General features: G+C 45.0%; 1 protein-coding gene across 7 annotated transcripts in view; it reads right to left on the bottom strand.

Moving 5' to 3' along the window:
- ARHGAP26 (Rho GTPase activating protein 26) overlaps positions 1-15,093 on the bottom strand; it is a 427,146-nt gene that overhangs the window by 276,110 nt on the left and 135,943 nt on the right. For all 7 annotated transcript variants that reach the window (XR_005026783.2, XM_057491033.1, XM_057491032.1 and 4 more), the window contains exons 7-10: positions 10,589-10,693; positions 8,971-9,100; positions 5,343-5,443; positions 2,321-2,415 (exon numbers count right to left, since the gene is read on the bottom strand). Coding sequence is in view for 6 of the 7 variants with exons in the window: in XM_057491033.1 (XP_057347016.1) it covers positions 2,321-2,415; positions 5,343-5,443; positions 8,971-9,100; positions 10,589-10,693 (431 nt within the window). In the remaining variant the exon portion in view is untranslated. The remainder of the gene's footprint in view (positions 1-2,320; positions 2,416-5,342; positions 5,444-8,970; positions 9,101-10,588; positions 10,694-15,093) is intronic.

Below are 15,093 nucleotides of genomic sequence, written 5' to 3'. Positions count from 1 at the left end.
CGGAAATTCAAAGAATCATCACATTGATCGGGTAGACATGCTACCTTGAACTGAGCAATTTCTCACTCTGAAACGGAAGAAAGACGCAAGAATTTCTACTAACTTTGACTTTTTAAAGTTGGGAAGAGTAAAACCCCTTTGAAGGAAAGCCAGAGACATCCAGAGTTAATATTAGCCTGTGATATATTTGCTCAGAATAGTCCGGGGGTCGGCAGCAGTTTCTTGCATTTGAACCATGTCCAAAACTAGTTCTGAAAAGAGCAAGGGGAAGGCAGGCACTAGACAAAAAGGGACAGGTGAGATGTGATCACGCGAAAGTCAATACAGAAATGTGTAGGATGCAGAGGAGGGAGTTTAGGCCTACTTTTGAAATATCAAAGGTAAAAGAACTTAGGTATAAGAATTCGAAGTAGATTTCTAAAATGTACTCAGTATTAAAGAGGACCTTGACACACAGAGTTCAAGAGCTATGGATCTCAATCCCAAAGCTCTGAATTAACAATCTGATTTCTCGCTCAGCTGTGGACCAGAGTCACAGCAGTACTTCCTACAGGACAGGTGTGTCAGGGATTAACCCCTTACTGTTAGGATCTGAGGATTAACAAATTGAAAAAATGCACTGGGATACAAGGCAGGCAGTCAACTGATAAATGGCACTATTGCTGTGATTTCTGACTTACACTAGCCTCCCTAGAGAAGCTGAAGTGAGTGTCATGTTAAAAATAAAAGGCAGAAGAAGAGGTGTAACAAAACAAAAATACCCATTATCATCCACGGAACACCTACTATGTGCCATGCGCCGGGCCTGTGCTCTGTCTGCATTGCCCCTTTAAGCTGTTAGTCATGTGAGGACCTTCTGAAGGTCGCAGAGTAGTAAATACAAGAACAGAAGCAAGTTTGCAGCTTCTGTTCACCCATCATCAGTTTGTGATGCAAATGCAAATGAATACAGCGAGAAAGCACTTCTCAGATTTCAAAGCCAGCAAGTTGAACACTCAGTGGTGTCTGTGAAATGCAAGTACTGACAGCACTGGGCTCATCACTGGAAAATGTTTCTAAAATATTCTAAGTTTTCAGACAGCAAAATGCCCTGGAATGAACTCCTATGAACCTCAGTTCAAAGCCCACCTCAGCCTTGGGTAAGAGGGCTCTAAACTGCAGGTTCCTCTAAACTGCAGGTTCCTCATCAGTAACATAGGGCAAGTACCCCGTGGGCTGTAGTGAGGATTCCATGACATAGGTATGAACAGCGGTCAGTTTCGGGAAAGTGCTCTCTTACTGCTAGTTCTTTCACCCTTCCTCCACCTCTAACTAAAACAGGTTTCACTGTGGTGGTCGCTGTTACTTTTTACACCCAGTAATCTGATTCAAGAGACTGGGAATCACCTTTTCTATAGCTATCTGCCTCTCCTCCATTTAGATAAGAATTAAGCTCCTTAGCAAAGGAGCTTGAGCTTTCTTGTTTTTGTTTTATATTATTGCTGGTGCTTTTTACAATGTTTTTAACAAAGCAAATGTTTTTATATGCTCTGAGAAAACTATTGTGATATGAGTGGTGTTCAATGCACCAACTATAAGTAAGGAAAAAACAACTGAAGAGCTATTTCAAAAAGCCCATCTCAAAATCATCTCTATCCCCGAAAGTCAGAGTAGGTCTGGGGCAGGTGATCTAACAAGCACCCCGTGGGAGCTGAGGGCAAGTGGCTCTCACCACAGAGAGATGCTGCTATGATTGACTCACAATACTGACCTCCTGGAATGTCACTTCCTGAAGGTTACCGTTTTTGCCACAAAATAACATGAAATGTCAGCACTGACACACACACACACACACACACACACACACACACACAGCAGTCAGTAATAGGTGAACTGCTGTAACACTGTTTTTTTTTTTAATTGAGTAAAACTTCTTCCATCCTTCCTTTACCCAAATCCTTTGTGAGTGACTTTATTAAATTTTAAAAAATTAAAACATTTTAAAGTAAAATATCTCAAATAGCTGATACACTTATGCTAAATAGTCAGTTTTCTTCAAACATCTACTCAACCTCCAGAGACATTATACACATTCCTGAGAATGGAAGCCCTAACATTAAAATAAAACATACCAACAAGGAACTCAGCACTGAATATAAAAGAGGGGGAAACAATCTTTGCTAACTGGGAACTGGCCTGAGGTCTATTTCACACTAAGTATTAGTAGAAGGATGGAGAAGGGAAAGGGAGCAGAGATGATGAAAAAGCTTTGACTGAATGGAAAAAAATAAATCCAAATCCAGTAATACCTGTTCCTGGAAAAAGTGTGAGAGCTACTCACCTGTCTACTGCTTCTACATCAAAGCAAAACCTCTTCTCAATAGAGTCTGTTTTTCGCCGTGTGCAGGATTTGAGGGTGACTGATTCATCTTCTCCCTGTCGGGGACACACACAGACAATCAAGATGTGCCAGACCATGGGCCCTGTTCGGCTCCAGCAAACCACAAGCGTGCCATATAAACAAGAGTGATCATTTCATCTTCACATGACCATAGGAAAGTGTCAGGTTCATCATAAACCTCAGGAAGAGCTTCACATAACTAAAATTTGTAAACTATGCTGTACTTAGAGCTGAACATCTTCACTACAAGTAGACCAAGATGGTATAGCATCAACCCATGGTAGATTAACTCCTGTCGATACTGTCTTAAACAGGTTTAACATGCAGGTTTGATAAGGGTTGCACAAGATGGCCTTGAGGTTTCCTCCCAATGCCAAGTTTCTGTGATCTTGGTTCAGTCATCCCTTGTTCAGAAAAGCCTACCTGGCCAAGGTCACAGGCCTCCAAAACATGTCCCCATCACATCATGTACCTCTCCTTCCTTCATGGCGCTGACCAAGCTGAAACTGTCTGTGGCACAGCTGATGAATTGCATCATGTAGATTAGATTCTAATTCGACTCATTAGACTCTAAGCTCCCAGAAGGCAGGGACTGTGTCTGTTTTATAGATATCATTTTCTCTCTCTGAACCTCAATTTTCTCCTTTGTAAAAGAGGAAAACCAGACCAAACAGGATCGTATAGGACAACAAAAGGACTTAGAAAATATAAAATAAATATAAGGGGCTATTAGAAAAATTAATTATTATAAATCAAACTCCTAATGTAGCACTCATTATGTATCAGGCTCTATCGCAAGAAGTTAATAATCACTAACTCATGTAAACCTTTTAACAACTGAGTGAGGTGTTTACTACTATTCGCCAAAGTCCTAGGAGTCCCAAACACTCACCCTAATTGGTCTCTGCCCTTCACTTTCCAGTGTGATAAGAAAAGAGAGGAGAAAATGCAAGATAGCTCCCCTTCCAAGGTTTAGGAAAGCACAAGAAAAAAAGCCTAAAAATTAGGACTGTGTGAGAGAATAACTCAGTGAAGCTGATTTCTAGAAAGACTTAAGAGTCAGAAAGGGACTATGACTTGGCCCAAGGTAAGGGCTATTTCCACTTCATGAAAATTAGGAGACATCAATTAACATAAAATTTTAATAGCCCTTCTAACTCTCTAATTTCTCTATGTTTGCATATTTTAACATGCCTGTTTCCCTGAGATTATTCCACCTCAACAAGAAATATTAAAAGGGCTTTGGTTTTTTTGTTTTGCTTTGTTTTGATACAGGAAAAGAAAAGAGATGCTAATAAACTCCTGTATGTGGCTTACGTAACAGAAAGCCAGGAAGAAAAACTGGACGTGGTGAAGAGCACGAGGGCCGCGTGATGGAGGAGTGAACAGTTACGGCGGATGCATCTGATATTACTGACCTGGGAAGCCCAATTTCAAAGCCAGTGCTCTTAACCTCTACGCTGTAATGCCCACACACATACTAGCCCAACACGTGGCACAAAATGTATCACAGAGAGGACCAGGGTTGGAATGCTTATAAAGGACTAATTTAGCAACAGATTAAACACAGCTGAAAAATTTTTTAAACCAGAGATATTAGCCAGAATGGAGTCCAGAGATTCAAAGAGATGAAAAATACAAATATTTTTGTTTAAAATACTTAGGTATCTCCAGAAGGAGATAAAAGAATATGAAGGGACAAAATTAAAATGATAATCAGTGAGAATTTTTCAAACTTACTGAAAGATACCAATCCTCAAATCCAGAAATGCCAAAAATTCCCAGCGCAAGAGATTGGAAAAAAAAAAAAAGCATACATAGGGACCATCATAATGAAATGTAGTGTAACAAAGGGGAAAAAAAGATATTATTAAAAGCAGACACAGAGAAAAAACAGATCAACTGAAAAGGAAATGCATTCAGACTACAGTGAGTGTGCCCAGAAGAAGAAAACCTTCGGAGCACAGTAAGATCGACAGGTGTGGCCGCACGGAGCCTCGTGCGGCCAGACTGCCTCTTCTAGAGTCGGCCTAGGAATATCTCCACCCCACACACTCTTCATGCAGTGCACACACTCTTCATGCAGTGTGACTCATAGGGGCAGGGTTTGTGTCTCTCCCAGTGAAACTGGGTGGGCTTGGGTGGGCTTTTGTGACTGCTCAACCAGCAAGGCCCCAAGGAAGCCTGTGTGACTTCTCAGGCGAGTTCACTACAAGGCAGTGCAGCCTCTGCTCTCACTGATGCGTGACTCATTCTTGGAGGCTGCAGCTGCCCCGAGGCCACATGCTGTAAGGAAGCCCAAATTAGCCCACGCAGACAGACCAAACGGACAGGCCCTGAGACTGAACACAGCAAGGGAGCAAGAGGAAGAGGAGGAGAGAGGAGGCGATTAGGAGAAAGGAAGAGAGCTCTGTCTGACCAGCCTTGACCTGCTTCAGTCTCTCCTTGTTCCAGCTCTAGTCACCATCTGCTTGGAACTGCGTGAGAAACCATAAGCCCAAACTAACCATCACATGCCTGCTGAATTCCTAACCCAAAGAAACTGTGAGAAACACTAAAATGATCGGTGGTGTTTCAAGTTGCTACACTTTGGGGTGATCTGTTACACTGGAACATCTAAACTGCCAATTGGCAGCCCCTAGGTATCAAGTGAGAGTGACGTGAATAAGTTTCACAGGATGAGGTCATCCAAGAATTTCAGGCATCTAAATACATTTGACACACTTAATATTGTACATATGTGAGATATGAGAATCTTTCTTAGCTGCAGTTCCTAGGATAACTGAGAGGAAAGAATAATCACCTTGCTTTAGTTACTGCTTGGGGTACTATGCCTCTTGAAACTACTGTATAAAAATTTTTAAAACTACAGAGAAACATGTGGGTGTTACTTTATACCTGCATTATAATCACTGCATGGTAGCCAAGTAAGTCAAGGCAGAAATCCAGAAAATAAACTTACCCCCTTTCCTCCTGACTTCTGGTCAAAAGGTACCATGGTGATTTGTTTGGAGTCCCGTTGATACGTACAGTAGTGCTTCACCCAAGAAGTGCCAAAGTGACCTGCAAGACAGTGTTTCCCATGAAACATTTCCAATGTCTTCTGCATGCTGGGAAAACACACAACCCATTACCTACAATGTTCACCCACCCTTAAAATGTTTCCAGAGGCAATATATTCTCCACACTAGCCAGACTGGAATAGGCAGAAATCTGAGCCTCCAGGCTGGAAATGGAGCCAACCAAAGACTTTCCCCAGGGACCAAGGAAGACTGTTTCCCACTAACTGCTGCATCCAATCGGTCTTAAAATAAAAGGAAGTAGAGGTTCCCTGGGGAAATTAATCCACTTTCCCATCATCAAGTTCCATTTGAAGTTCCCCTTCTCTCCCCTGACAGGAGTAAAATAATTGAAGAAGGAACAGAGAAGGGCTTCTCAAAGCGCCTGTCCCTGTCCCCATCTGGCGTGATGACTTCATGCTTCCCACACTGCGACTCTGTGCAGACATAAAGGGGTTCTGACCTACTTCTAAACCCTTAATTTTTACGTTAGCAGAACTCCAGATCTGAAAAGCAGACAGGAAAACTCAGAAACATGGGACACAGAATGGAAGTGTCTGTAAATGCCCAAATGTAATCTAAGAAGTTGTCCCTCAAAATTATCCATTAGGAAAGAGGGAGATGCCCAACAGCTAAATTCTGACAGTCTCTGATTTTACTTGAATTTGTCCTATTACTTTATTTTGAGCAACAAAGTACCAATGGAGGAAGAAGCATTCTCAGCATTATTAGCCTGCAAGGACCTCAGTCAATACTTGTCTTAGATGCTTAGAAAGATCACATAGCAGAAATGGTTAAAAAAAAAGTGAAGACATGAAAAGAGATTCAGCAGACATTTAATAATTATTTTTTTAGGGTTCAACTGCCCACTCCAAGTGCTGGTTGCCACTTAGTAAACTTACAAAAACAATAAAGTATCTACCTTGGATCATCAAGGACAAATGAAAATACCAACCAATCTAATGTTTTGTTATGGCTTAGAGAAGAAAATTCCAGTGACAGTGCAACATAAATATTCTACAAGTGCTGTACCTTAGACAACTGGAGCATCAAAACAAGTAAGGACAATAATGGACAGCCTGCTGAATAAAACGGGAAACCCTAAGTCCATAATGGCAACAGAAGGATGGATGGACGGATAGACGTATGGATGGAAGGAAAGAAGAAGAAGGGGGGAGGGAGGAAGTGAGAAAGAGGAAAGGAGGTCACTTCCTTACAGTACACTAAATGGCAACTAGTAAGTGGGAGGGAGACACAGAGCAGAGAAATCCCCATTTTGCAACCATCATAGTAAAGACAGGTCAGGCAAGGATTGTCCATTGATGCAAACTCTATGGGGAGCAAAGTTTGATGAGGAGAAGAATATGGTCTTGAAGTCTCTCTCCACAGACTGCTAATTAGTTATAAGAGAAAAACAGTGACTGTACAGTGGAGAAATGAAACAATACCTTGAGTGATCAAAATTAACATCCCCATTGATGGACAGATGGCCATCCCCTGCCTTCTGAATGTGGTACCCAGAGAAAAAATACAATGTTACTTATGTAGAATTTGACCAGGGATGCACAACCTGTATCTAACCATGAAAAAATGTTAGACAAACCCACACTGAAGAAAACTGTATACAAGCAGCAAACTACATTCTTCAAAGATGTCAGTGTCACAAAAGAAAGAAAAGCTGAGGATCTATTACAGATAAAAGGAGACTAAAGTCATGATAACTAAATGCAGCATGAGATCCTATACTGGGGGAAAAACAGAAATGCTTTATAAGGGCATTATTGGGACAACTCACAAAAACGGGATATGGATTGTCATCTAGATTTTAAATATCTTATCGATGTTATATTTCCTGGATGTGGTGACTATATTGTTGTTACATAAGAGAATCTCCTTATCTTTTAGAAATGCACACTAAAGGATCATGGTATATGCAACTTGTTCTCAATGGTTAAGAAAAAGTTACAATGTGTGTGTGTCTCTGTGACTGTGATGTGCACACATACATACACCCATACAGAAAGAGAAAATGATATAATGATGGAAAACGGAAAACTCTTATATCTGGGTAATGGTCATATGGTTGTACTTTACACTGTTCTTCCAACTTTTCTGTGAGTTTCAAATTATTTAGAATAAGGTACTAAACCTTTCAAACAAAAAATGCTGTATCCCAATAATATGCTCTGGACTGCTGTGTTAGAGAATCAAAACGTGTTTCTAGTCAAGACATTAATGGGGAAAGAGCACATGAAGAGTTTCAATGAAATGGTACCCTGTGATGTGAGAGTACAGATTTCATATGTAAGTGAACCATATTTATAAAGTAAGATTACTGGACACTGAACTATATTTTTACAGTTCTAAAAATGTATATTTTCAAGTTGACCTTAAACTTTTTGTGATAGACCTTCTCGTTGGGCAAAGAGGCATCATCATTCAAGTCACAGGAAGTGCACAACTAAATAGCTTCCATTCCTTACGAGCCTCAACGAGCTAGTCGCTGCAAGAATAAGGGAATATAAAACCTTCATGACAACCAGTGGCTCCAACCCTCACTGCCACCGCTGCCCCCAGTGTCACCAGGAGACAATGGTAAGTCCACGCCAATTTCTGAGTGACCACAAAATAGTAATCACTGAAACCAAGAGTTCTGTTCCATCAGGATGCTTCTAGAAGTAAAGGCATTAGCTAACCCTAAATCAACAGGGCAGTGAAGGAACAAAACCAGCAAAAATCTAGGAGCAGTGAGGTGTCCAATCTAGAAAGCAGGGGTGGGAGACTAGGAGGAGTAAAGAAACAAACATCTACTTTCTTTTATCCCAGGCACTGCATGAAATCAGTCTGGAAGCGCTGCCTCATAGCCCAGCCCATAGCAAAGCCTGTTCCCAGGCCTAGGGAAGAACTCTTGAGTCATCACCGGAGACTCTAGGTCAACAGCACCTGGCACTTCTTTCCTTGACATCATTCTGGCAGGACAATGGATTTTCTTTCTGGCTGTCAGAGTGAGCTCATTTCCACTTTTCATGAAATTTAAGTGTTGGGAGAACAGGAACTGAAGAGAAGAGAGAAAGGGCCTAACTCGTGTTGTCTGGGCCTTATTGAAGCAAGGCTCAAAAGAAAACGAAATCACTAAATATTAAGTCCACAAAAGGACATGGTTGCTGACAGACAATAAAGTCTCACATGCAAGACCGTGCCAAGGTTTCCATGCCAAGAGAATGGGATATGAAGCCACACTACGGGTCTAGGCACCTCAAGAGCAGAGTGATGCCAGGAAAAGAACCCTACCACAGAGCTCTGAATTCCAGGTTCCCGAGGGAAGTCCTAATCACGAAGAACACAGAGCACATCGCTGGAGGCAGGCAGACCCTGTGGACAGCATCTTTCCCCCAGAAACTGAACCCTGAACTGCTCTCACTCCCCCACACCTGCACCCACAGCACGCTACTCTGGGCCAGGCATGCCTGGACGCCACCAGGGTCCAGGGCGCGAGTACACCCCGAGCCGTGGGGGGCTGCTGGCACTCACGTTTCTCCTGAACGTACAGGTACCCTTCCATGGTGTAGGGGCTGACGGTCTTGTGGTCGAGGGGATTCTCCTTCATCTTTTTCATCAGTGATTCCACTTCTGACCTGGTGCCCTCAAAGCGATTTCTTGTCTACAATGAAAGGAATATTATTCAAATCAAAGAAATGAAACACGGTTTCCAGCTTGAACAATTCAGAACATCAACCTATGGAGTCTTTAGACCGCAAACCAGACGAGGGACACCCAGCCATCTAGGAATCAGGCCAGCATTCACTTTCAAGTACACTTCGGCCTGAAGGTCCTGCAACAGAATGACTCAGACTCTGCAGCCCATCAGATCACCTGCGGAATGTGGAGAAAATGCCTCTGTCCAGGCCTCACCCCGAAAGATCAATTCATCTCTGCACCTGGAAGTGCACATTGTAAGCGAGCCCCTGGGGTGACCCTGACTCGGGTGTCCACCAGCCGGCTTCCTTCAGGACCTAGGGGGCCACTTTTCGAGTTACAGGGAATGTCCCTCGTCCTCCTCATGATCTCCTCCTCAAAAGGCAGTGGCTTCACTCAAGGCCTTTCCCCAGGGCAGCCTGTACCCCGAGACTGGTCACGGCTCGAGTCAAAGGGGAGGGGCCAAAAGCCTGGCCCCCTTGCTTAGGTTCAGGCCTCTCTGAAGGCCCATCCCAGCTCCAGGGCCCCCAGGGCAGTGCCCAAAGCCCCAGAGCCGCGGTGCTCCCGCAGGGCCCTGCCGCCGGCCCTGCTCCTGTGAGCCTGCTCCGTGTGAATCCCCGCTTCTGGGTCTGCCTTCTGAGAAAGCCGGCCCGGGGGGAAGCCGTGCTCTGGGAGGCCGGTCCCAGCCCCTGCCAGCCCCTACTCTCTAAGACGACACACAGCGCCATCAGGGCGAGCTCCCGGCTTCTAAAGGCCACGCGAACCCGTGACGGTGCGCTTGGGTTTCTTTTCTCAGCAGGATGATCCAGAGACAAAGACAACATGGCCCAGTCACACAGTGAAGAGGGGGTTCAAGCTGGGTACCTGCTGACTAGAGACCCAAGCAAGATTCTGGACATGAAACGGTCCTGCTGTTTAAAATTTGGGAAAAGCGACTGGGAACAAATCACAGTGACTTGGACTTCCTGTCAGCCTTATTAAGGGTCGAACAAGAGCCCATCCTTGGAGCTGGAGGCCAGCATGTGCGCCCCACCCCTGAACACACACTCCGAGGCCCCCAGTGGCCAGGCAAGGGCTGGGCCGGGCCTTCTGTGCCAAAGGAAATCCTGCCTCTGGTGCTACAGATTTAGAACAATCAGCGGTAGCACTTCCGTGAACATAAATAGTGCTTTGAAATGATGGAGAAGAGGATGATGCTCTAACCTGGAGCCATGGAGCACCCATAAACGCCTGCCCCCAGTTGCCCTATGAACCCAAACCATAAACGCCTGCCCCCAGTTGCCCTTTGAACCCAAACCATAAACGCCTACCCCCAGTTGCCCTTTGAACCCAAGCAAGACCTATCCTCCTCATCTGCATTCCAGTTCAAACAAGCCATCTCTCTGCACCAGACCCACACTTGGTTTCTCCTCTTTCTTAGCCGGGGAGAGGACACCATCCCTTTGCCACTCACATTCTGTATGCTGATGGTCAGCTGGGTCTTAAAGTCGCCGAAATCCTTGGCCAGCTCATAACCGTGGTGATAGAAAGTGAAGAGTCCTTGCAAGAACGCCAGTAGCTGTGGAGAAGGAAGGGCAGAGGTCACACAAGCAGGTCAGAGCTGTCACGTAACTGTCTCTGCAGTCCCAGCCTCGGGCTGGAAGGCTGCCCCAGTAACGACGGCCGCCGCTTACTGCGCACTGCTCGTATGCCAGGCACTGTACCGCCGCGCGCCCTGGCTCACTGATCACTCACCGCCCAGGAGATGAGCACTACTCTCGTCTCCATTTCAATACTGAGCTACAGATTCAGAGAGGTCAAGTTACTGGCCCCCAAACACGCAGCAAGTGGCAGGCAGGATTTGAAACCAGGTCTCCCTGGCACCAAGACTAAGCTCTTACCCTGTGAGCCTCACCACCTCCTAAGAAAATCCTTTTTTTCAGAAACTGAAGACCAGAGCTCCAACTACTGTCCTTCCAGAACATGTGCAGGGTCAGGTCATTACACAGAAGGTGTGGCTACGCTGATGACCATGGAGGAAAGCGAAAAGGGAAGCTGCTATGTCTTGAGTCTGCAGCCTAACAGGCAAAGTCAAATCAAAGAAAATAATCCATGTCAGACTTCAACTCAAGTGTATTTCTGCTTTATCCCTAAATATCTAGAAGCAAACAATGTGGGTGCTCTTATTAAAAATAGTCCCATGTTCCCATATTTCAGTTATCGACACTTTCCCTAAATTCTCATTCAAATCCCCTCGGACTAAAGGTAATACGCCCACTCGTCATTTAGTCTTGTCCAGTGAAGAGCGAAAACATCTGTTCCCCACAACCGTCGCCGCCCGGCCTCGGGCCCTTGGGCCACTAACGCCCGCCCGAGCGCTGCCAGCCCCCGCTCCTCCGGCCGGACAGCCTCCCCGCGCTCTCCTCTCAGAGCCTGTGTGTGGACCCACTGCCAGGCTCTCCTGCCCCTTCCCGACGGCCGCGCCTCTTGCCTCAGTTCCGACTGCCGACTGAAGAAAGGGTTGTCATCAAAGTCTGAACAAGGTCTGGAAGAACCAGAGCTCAGGTCTACTGCCCTTGGGGACCATCCCCCCTCTAACCTGAACTTCTCAATGCCAACTCACATTTTCTGAGTGGTCCACTCTGACCTCCCAGACCTGCCTCTACACATACTACAGCAAGACATGGTCGCTTTACTTCATATTGTTGTTTTCAATCTTCCAATCCCTAAATGGACATGTCTTTACTTATTAAACATAACCTCACTTTTTTTCACCAAACTCTCCTTTTCTGAGTTGGTGAAAGGGACTAATACCACCTCCGCTACTCTCCCACCTTGCCTGTGGCAGGAGTGGGAAGCACCAAGGTGTGTGCTACTCTGCCTAGAGGGGACACAGTCCGGGCTGAGCCACGTGCCCAGCCCGGCGTACCGAAGAGCTTGTACTGAGAAGCCACACAAATCCAGCTTATAACGATACGGTACCTTGACTTTCTGCTGCTTTATCCCCAGAGCATCCACCTGCTTAGATCCTCATGGGAGGTGGAGAAGAGGGCACTGCATAGTCCCCTGGCCATGAAAACATCTAGTAGCCCCATATATAGATTACTGACATAAATCAACGAATGGGTAGTAAACCGCACAGAATCACCAAAGACTAATCAACTCTTTTCTTCAAAGATAACCAAAGCGTTTCGGTTTTACTCTACATAAAATACTTTGAGATGAAAGCTCATGCTTTTCCTTCTAGATGGCTCCAGTAATAGAGAAGAGGCTCTCATGCCAAACCTAGTATCAGTGTTCACAATGAAAATTATTCTTATCTCTTCCCTCCTTGTTGTCCTTGAATGCTATGCCCCAGCACTTCTACAAAGCACCAAACCATCCTCTTCTGGAGAATAACACAGAAGATAAGCAGCTAATCCTAAGGTCATTCCTCCTATTAACTCAGAGTTATCTTCATGTAAAGTCTGTTGCCCAGGGTAATTAAACATTCTCAAACAGCTCACTGACATACCACCCAGGCATGCACAAGAGTGTTCCAAAGGCTCCAAAGCAGTTACTAATATTTATTTTGGTCTTTACTTTCTTTGGTACCATGCCTAGCTGTTCATTTTTCTTATCATGGGAAACTGTTCCTTAGGTATTATCTTTGGCCCACTTCCCTTCCTTCTCCCCTCAAATCACCTTTCCTGCCCTCCCTCACCTCCTGCCATCCCATCTCCACACACTGTATGAACCTCTGAACCTGTCTGTCCCTGTGGGAAATGAAGGTCACTCCTCAGTGGACGGGACGAGGCCCACAGAAGGACTCCGGGAATGGAAGCATGTGTCTGCCTCAGAGAAATGCCACTGCCCACACACACAGGGGACGTGATTGCTGTCACCTCACCTTGGTTATCAGAGAAGTCAGCACAGCCACCCAGACTCCTCCCTGAACAGTCAGGGACACAAAAATCACAGCAAAACAAACAGAAATACCAAGGACAGACTCTCCCCACCTCCCTTTGCCTTCTTCCTCATCCTTGTTTTCCCAAAAGGATAACTGCAAGAAAAACCTATTCCAGTTTCCTAGCTGACAACACAGATATAATTCATTTTTTAAAAACCCAAAAAGGTAACTGCTTAATTGCTGTCTGCATCGTTCTGAACTACCTGATACATTTAGGTTGTTTCATTCACACAACAGAGCTACAACCCTGTTAAGGGTTGAATTGTGTCCCCACCCTGTCCCCAAAAATGTTTAGGTCCTAATCCCCAGTAGCTCAGAATGCAATTTTATTTGGAAATAGGGACTTTACAAAGGTAATCAAGTTAAAACGAGGCCATTAGGCCCTAATCTAAAATGACTAGTGTCCTTATAAAAAAGGAGAAATTTGGACATGGAGAAACACCCAGAGGGAAGACAACCACGTGAAGACAAAGGACAGGAGTGAAGCACAGATGAAGCAAGGAGCGCCCAGTAGGGCCGGCAAATCCCCAGAGGCTAACAAGAAAGGGAGGACAATTTCCCTCCGGATTTCAGAGGAAGCACGGCCCTGCTCACACCCTGCTCCTGGGCTCCTAGGCTCTGCAACTATGAGGCAACATATTTCTGTGGTCCTCACACATCCAGTGTGCAGTACTTTGTTACAGGAGCCCTAGTAAATGAATACAGCAGTGGAGAATCATTCATTCACGTGACCAAGGGCAGATAGTCAAGTGACGAAAAGCTGGGCGACGCAAGCCAGGTAACGAACGCCCTTTAACCCGTCTCTTACCGGAGGATTATAATGCTGCCTACTATGTCCCAGGCCCTGATAAAGACCCAGAGCATCTATGAATAGGCTTAGTATGGGAGTACCAGCAGCTGTTCGGTGAGAGAGAGCATCGGGCCGATGTGGTAGAGGATGCACTGTGGTGACAGGGACCAGGCCAGACTGGAGACGGGGGAGGCCCAGCACAGGACACAACAGACCGAGGGAAAGAATGAAGACTTGCAATGGAGCAGAAGCCTGAGAAAGAACAGGCAGGCAGGCACCAAGACACAGTCAGGAGGTGAAAGTCAGAGGACGCAGTGCCTGTTGAACGTGGAGAGTGAGTTCTCTGGAGCCCCAGGTAACCTTCAGTTACGAAAACTCAGGGAACAGACAGAACATGGCTTCACCTTCATGAAGCCAGTATGTCATTATCTGCAATTCAAATCTCCAGAACATTTAGTACCTCAACAAGAAAATAAGGGCTTCCAGGGCACAAAAAAAATATGTGGTTTAGATCCTAGAAGTCTGATTTTAACTCTCTGGAACACAAAAATTTTGTTTCTTTTTCTGAAGGTAACATCCTGATACCTGAAGTTACTTTCTAAGAAACAAACGAACACAGTCAATGTGCATGAAGGTTCCTTGAATGGCTGGAAGATTCTCTTGACTGCAACCAACTCAAAATATTAATAGCCACGCCAGGCACCTCAGCAATTTCAATACATTTCTTGCTTGTTTCCTTTCCACCTATAGCCAATAAAATGCTGTTTCCTAGAGATTAAGAACCAGACCATTCTAGTTCTGCCTCTTACTAGATGTGACCTTGGAGAAGTAAATAAAAATGCTTCCACTTCTCCATCTGAAAACAAATACATAAACAGTACCTACCCTCAGAGATACTGTAAGGACTGGATGATACAATGTAGGCAGAGCGCTTATTAGTTCCTGACAGCTTCAGCTAATATCATTAAGTGTTATTTCAAGGTCAGTCTAGGCCAGTGGCTCAAACTTTAATCTGCAACAGAATCACCTGGAGTTACTAAAATACAGTGTTCTGGGCCCCACCCCCAATTTTCAGGTCTGGGGTAGAGCCTGAGAATTTGTATTCTAAGGCTTTGAGAAGCACTGCTCTAGTCAGTAGGGTTTCACTGTATGAAATCTTTCTCCCTATCCACAGCTCCTGAAGCCACCGACTTGCCTCTAAGCTGGTGTGTTCAGAAATGAGAACTTCTATACACAGAAG

The sequence above is a fragment of the Manis pentadactyla genome, chromosome 13 (assembly GCF_030020395.1).
Source record: "Manis pentadactyla isolate mManPen7 chromosome 13, mManPen7.hap1, whole genome shotgun sequence".
NCBI classification, from domain to species: Eukaryota; Metazoa; Chordata; class Mammalia; order Pholidota; family Manidae; genus Manis; species Manis pentadactyla.
This window is presented reverse-complemented; position numbering and strand designations above follow the sequence as displayed.